This window comes from Mus pahari, chromosome 19, assembly GCF_900095145.1.
Source record: "Mus pahari chromosome 19, PAHARI_EIJ_v1.1, whole genome shotgun sequence".
NCBI lineage: Eukaryota > Metazoa > Chordata > Mammalia > Rodentia > Muridae > Mus > Mus pahari.
This window is the reverse complement of record NC_034608.1, coordinates 37222718-37229023: the sequence shown is the minus strand read 5'-3', so window position 1 is coordinate 37229023 and position 6306 is coordinate 37222718. Positions and strand designations below refer to the sequence as shown.

The 6306-nt window shown below is 41.6% G+C and overlaps 1 protein-coding gene across 1 annotated transcript; it reads right to left on the bottom strand.

Annotated features, from left to right (window-relative positions):
* Positions 1-3554: 3554 nt before the first annotated feature.
* Positions 3555-6084, bottom strand: LOC110337034 (beta-defensin 4-like). Its single transcript, XM_021219780.1, has 2 exons — positions 6005-6084; positions 3555-3790 (listed from the first exon to the last, which is right to left on the bottom strand). Exons 1-2 carry the CDS (start codon positions 6060-6062, stop codon positions 3657-3659), a joined length of 192 nt encoding a protein of 63 aa, XP_021075439.1. The 5' UTR covers positions 6063-6084; the 3' UTR covers positions 3555-3656.
* Between the last annotated feature and the right edge of the window lie 222 nt (positions 6085-6306).

The following is a 6306-nucleotide window of genomic DNA, read 5'->3' as shown; positions in this document are numbered from 1 at the left end:
CTGGATGTTTTGAGTTAGGATCTTTTTGCATTTTGTATTTTCTTTGATTGCTGTGTCCATGTTGCCTATGGAATCTTCTGTACCTGAGATTCTCTCTTCCATCTCTTGTATTCTGTTGCTGATGCTCACATCTATGGTTCCTGATTTCTTTCCTAGGATTTCTATCTCCAGAGTTATCTCCCTTTGGGGTTCTTTTTTTATTGTTTCTACTTCCAGTTTTAGATCCTGGATGGTTTTGTTTAATTCTATCACCTGTTTAGTTGTGTTTCCTGTATTTTTTAAGGGATTTTTGTTTTTTCTCTTTAAGGACTTCTACCTGTTTAGCAGTGTTTTCCTATAATTCTTTAAGGGATTTTTGTGCTTCCTCTTTAAGGACTTCTACCTGTTTAGCAGTGTTCTCCTGTATTTCTTTGAGTTATTAATGTCCTTCTTAAAATCCTTTACCAGCATCATGAGATATGATTTTAAATCTGAATCTTGCTTTTCNGGTGTGTTGTGGTATCCAGGACTCGCTGTGGTGGGAGTATAGGGTTCCGATGATGCCGGGTTGTCTTGGTTTCTGTTAGTAAAGATTCTTACATTTGCCTTTTTGCCCTCTTGTAATCTCTGGTTTTAGATGTTTTAATCTCTGGCTGGAGTTTGTTCCTCCTGTGATTCTGATAGCCTGTCAGCACTCCTGGGAGTCTACCTCTCTCCTGAGTCCCAGTGGTCAGAGCACTCTCTGCAGGCAAGCTCACCTCTTGTAGGGAAGGTGCACAGAGGTCTTGAGCTCTGATCCCCCTCCTGGCTGAAGATAAAGGCCTGAAGGGACCCTGTCCAAGAAGCTCTGTTGCTTCTGTGGTCCATGTGCTCTCCTGCTTGGACTGGTCTTTGAGAGTCCTGGGATACAAGATGGCATTCTCACCTGAGTTCCAGGGTCAGAGACCTGTCTGGAGGCCAACTCTCCTCAGTGATTGTAAGATCCTGGGTGTGCTAGGTGCCTGCATCATGGAGAGTCCTCTGGCAACTGTGGGACCATCCACCAAATTTGTGCCCAAGGTGGTGTGGGGCTGGAGCTGACCTGAAGGAACCCAAACTGCTAGTTTCCTTTGTCCCTGTTCCTGCTGGCAAAAGCCCCTCTGGGTTGTTTTGGAATAGATGTTGTGTTCCACTCACCAGTGATCCCAATATCCTGGGTATGCTAGGGTGCCTGGAGCATGGAGAGTCCTCTAGGGACCTGGGACCTTCCACAGAGTTCGTGCCCAAGATGGCCCATTTATGTCCTTCTTAAAGTCCTATATCATCATCATGAGAAGTGATTTTAAATCCAAATCTTGCTTTTCCAGTGTGATGGTGTCTCCTCAACTTGCTCTGGTTGGAGAATTGGATTGTGATGATGCCAAGTAACCATGGTTTCTGAGGCTTATGTTCTTACGCTTGCCTCCAGCCATCTGGGTATCTCTAGTGCTACCTGCCCTCACTATATCTGACCACAGCCTGTCCTCCCTGTGATCCTGGTTGTGTCAGAACTCCTCAGAGTCAAGCTGTCTCTGGGATGCTGGGATTCTGGGATCCTGTGATTCTGAGATCCTGGGTGTGTCAGAGATCCTGGGAGTCAAGGTGCCTTTGGGACCCTGAGATCCTGGTTTGACCAAGCTCCTGGCATCAAGTCATCCTGTGATCCTGGAGACATGTTAGAGTGCCTGGGAGTAGAGCTTCCTCTGTGTGTTTTGGGACTGGCTGTGGAGTTCATGCCCAAGGCCTGATCAGGACATCTGCCCAGACTAGAAGGAACTTGCGCCACTGGTTGGGAGAATGATTGGTGTATTTCACTGTTATCTCAAATTTGCAGGGGGGGGGTAGCATTTCACAAACTGTAAATCAAAGCCTAGAGATAGGCATGCCTAAACATTATGAAATATCTGCCCCTGATCCTCATGAGATACTACCTTGTGGGTCTGGACCCACAGAGAATGTGGAACTGGCATTTATCAGAGTTATTAGATAGAAAGAATGTTATAATAAACCCCCAATGTGGCTTAACATTTCCAATAAAATGTGGATCATTGATTGGGCAGGGAATCAAACATTGGGCAAAAGGAGATGTCCATAGGCCTTTGGCAATCAGAAGCAGGCCATTCCATACAGCATATCAAGAAGTTAGCTGTAGCTGAAGTTACATTGGCCATAGAAAATATTGGGACAGGATCGGGAACTTGAACAAGAGCTATTTCTTATGACTCCTAATTGTTTATTAATTGGCCATGTTAAAATTACTTTCATTTCTTCTACAGTATTTGATGTAAGTTGTTTTGATTGCACACTTTCCCATTTTGTTAGTGTATTGAAATGTGGCATGTCTGTAATGGCTGTTTATCGACCAGCTTTTGTAATATTGCTTGTGAATATTACAGGATCGTAGTATTCTGAAAAAAGCTTCCAAGTACTGGAAGAAGTGAGTCAGGCTTTAAGCAAAGGTGGGCTTGTTTATTGCTTATTGATTACTGCTGGTTAAGCAGCTTTATTTGCATTAATACCTAGTACCACTGCTTCTTCAATGGCTTTGACACAAGAAGTTAGGATAGCTACTTTTGTTAATCATTTAGCAAAAAAAAAAAAATTGTTACACTTCTGAGTATTCAAGAGGATTTAGATAGGCATTTGAAACAACAGATTGATGCTCTTTATGATAGTATTCAAATTATTGGTGAGGAGGTTCAGAGTTTAAGAGTAAGACGCCTTTTGTAGTAGGATCTGATGACGTTTTGGATTTCCTCAGGTTCTGTTGTTATGTCTCCTTTTTCATTTCTGATTTTGTTAATTAGAATACTGTCCCTGTGCCCTCTAGTTAGTTTGGCTAAGGGTTTATCTATCTTGATTTTCTCAAAGAACCAGCTCTTGGTTGGGTTGATTCTTTGAATAGTTCTTTTTGTTTCCACTTGGTTGATTTCAGCTCTGAGTTTGATTATTTCCTGCCTTCTACTCCTCTTGGGTGAATTTGCTTCCTTTAGTTCTAGAGCTTCTAGGTATGTTGTCAGGCTGCTGGTGTATTCTCTCTCTAGTTTCTTTTTGGAGGCACTCAGGGCCATGAGTTTTCCTCTTAGGACTGCCTTCATTGTGTCGCATAAGTTTGGGTATGTTGTGGCTTCGTTTTCATTAAACTCTAAAAAGTCTTTAAATTCTTCCTTATTTCTTCGTTGATCAAGTTATCATTCAGTAGAGTGTTGTTCAGCTTCCATGTGTATGTGAGCTTTCTATTAGTTATGTTATTGAAGATCAGCCTTAGTCCATGGTGATGTGATAGGGTGCATGGGATAATTTCAATATTTATCTGTTGAGGCCTGTTTTGTGGTCAATTTTGGCGAAGGTACCATGAGATGCTGAGAAGTTATATCCTTGTGTTTTAGTATGAAATGTTCTATAGATATCGGTTAAATCCATTTATTTCATAACTTCTGTTAGTTTTGTAATGCCCAAAATGAATTCAAGACCACTCAGTACCTTCCCACTTCTGTACTGTGCAAATGGTTGTTATAAAGGTCAAAAGAAGGTATGCATCCCCTAGAACTGGAGTTAGAGAAGGTAATCAAAGAACTTTAATTAGGTTTGATTTGTGCATCTTCGTGGAGGAGCAAATTCTGGCAATGTATTCATCTTGCTGTTCTTCCTTTTTGTATCTATCTTATCTTACAGCATCTGACTTTTAAATGGCCACAATTGCCAATCCGTTGAAAACCGGTAGCGCATGGACCCCAGCATATGCCTCCATTTCTCATGCATGCTATTGGATTGTTGATATTTTGGGTAAAGGCTGGAATAAGCAAGAAAAACACATGTTAGAGTTGAAAGCCTCAGATCAGAAATACATACCAATGTGCTATTATTTTGAGTACATCCTAGCAGGCTCCCCGGGACCCCAAAACTGAGATGTCTGTTTTAGCAGAACTGAATCCAGTTCTGACCACTGATGCTGTGGGAAGGGGTGCTGTTTTCCCTAGGACCCAAATGTTGAAGGGTCTGCTCCACCCCTGACTAATGGGAATTTTCAGGGCCATCAGGCTGGACCTCAGTAAGGATTCTCTGTGAGTCTTCAGCTGTTTCACTGCAGACCTGCCTCTCCTTTTCCAAATAAAAGATCCTTGTTATTTTTTATCAGAAACAGCTGTTGGGCATAAATGTGTATGAACATGTGTGCAGGCACATAGAGAGACCAGAGGTTGGTATAAGATATGTTCATCAATTCTTCTCTGCCTTAGTTTTTGATAGAGAGTGTCTCAGTGAACTGGAACTCATTGAGAGGTCTGGCTGGCTGGCTGGCCAGTGAGCCTCAGGGAGCCTTCTTAGTGCTAGCATTGCAGATGTGCACCTGAAGCTCTCTCTGCTTCTTCATGGACACTGGGATCTCAAAGTCAGATCTTCATTCTTGCACAACAAGCACTTTTGGTCACTGACCCATCTTCCTATTTTTAATTAAGGTATTTTAACTTCCAGGTACCTATTTTAAATGAAGGATTGGCCCCAAACCTCCGTGTATAAGACCTGCTTAATGATAACTTGATTCCTAAGTAATTTACAATGGAAACCAAAAGTAAAGATCTTATTTTTGATAGTTACTTCATACTTCCGTCTCCCTTGTTCTTTACATTCATCTAAATGTCAGACAGAATAAGTGTTTGTGTATCTCATGGAACACAGATGCTCCTTAGCAAACAGCCGTTGGGCATGAATGTGTATGAACATGTGTACAGGCACATATAGAACCCTTCAACAAAATTAGTGAAATTATGTTTTTCTCTATATCATTTTCGTCTGATGCAGTTAGAGGTCCTTGCTTCATTCATTCATTTCACATTCTCTCTTACTTGTTTAGCTCCCTCTCTTGAGTTGTGAATCCCTTTGTTTCGTTTGCCTATTGTCAAAGAGGAAATACAATCTAGAGCCTAGAAAGATGCCTCAGCAGTTTAGAGTGCATACCACTCCTGCAGAAGACCTGAGGTAAATTCCTAGCACCATATCAGGCAGCCCATATGTGCCTATAACTCCATCTCTGAGAGATTAGATGTCCTTTTATGGCCTCTGTGGATATTGTACTACTTGGCACATACCCATACACAGATCCATATATGTGTACATAATTTAAAAGGATACAAACATTTCCACAAAATAAAATGTAGGCAGAGTTTGGGAAGCTATGATTTATAACCCCTCTGAGCTATGAGCCTCATTACCCCTGTGGACAGTGTGTGCTTAAGGGTATTCAATAGAGGTAGGAGGAAAGGAAGTTCTCAAATAGAGGCTGGGATGGTTATTCTGGAGGATTCTCTAGAGCAAGCAGAGACTCTACACCTTAAATATAAAGATTTCTAAATGAATAACTTTTTTAGATAAGAATCAAACATTCTTCATGTTATTAATTTTAAGACACTCATTTCATAATCTTAAGTTTAGCACCAAGAGTTAGAAAATGAAAGTCAGGCACTGCAGATCAGCTGAGAGTAAGTCTACATTAGGCTTCTTCAAATTAAAGAGTCCTTGATTTGTTTCAGCAATCACACAATACACAGTTAAAATGTGCTTAGAAGAAAGAATGAAAAAAAAAAGGAAGGCAATAAGTGAATTAGAGAGACAGAGACAGAGACAACGACAGACACACACACATACTGAAAGAGACAAAGAGGAGGCTGGAGAGATGGCTCAGTAGTTAAAAGCACTTGACTGCTCTTCCAGAGGTCCTGAGTTCAATTCCCAGCAACCACATGGTGGCTTACAACCATCTGTAATGAGATCTAGTGCCTCTGGTGTGTCTGAAGAGAACTACAATGTACTCACAAACATTAAATAAATAAATAAATAAATAAATAAATAAATAAATAAATCTTGAAAGAACGAAAGAAAGAGAGAAAGACAAAGAGGCACACACAGAGACACATAAAGCTCTACACACACACACACACACACACACACACACACACACACACAGAGGGTAGGGTGCTGTCTCTTATACCACCCTATTCCCCTGACTCACCTGCAAGTGGAGACAGCAGCACCAGGAGAAATGCAAAGAGAAGGTAATGGATCCTCATGACTGAAGCCTGGTGCAGAGATGCAGAGGGACTTGAGCTCAGTGCCTTATATAGTGCCAGGTGCTGCCCCCTGCATTGGAATCCACACTGACTAGAGCCCCAGTAATTACTATTGTGAAACAGAGAGCACCTTATGTCTCTTGTCAAGGAGTGGCTCTTTGAGAGTGCATTCAGCGTGATGATTTCCTCCTGCACTGCTCACCAAGAGCAGCTTTCTGCTCTACTTCTTCGGTGGGAGGGATCC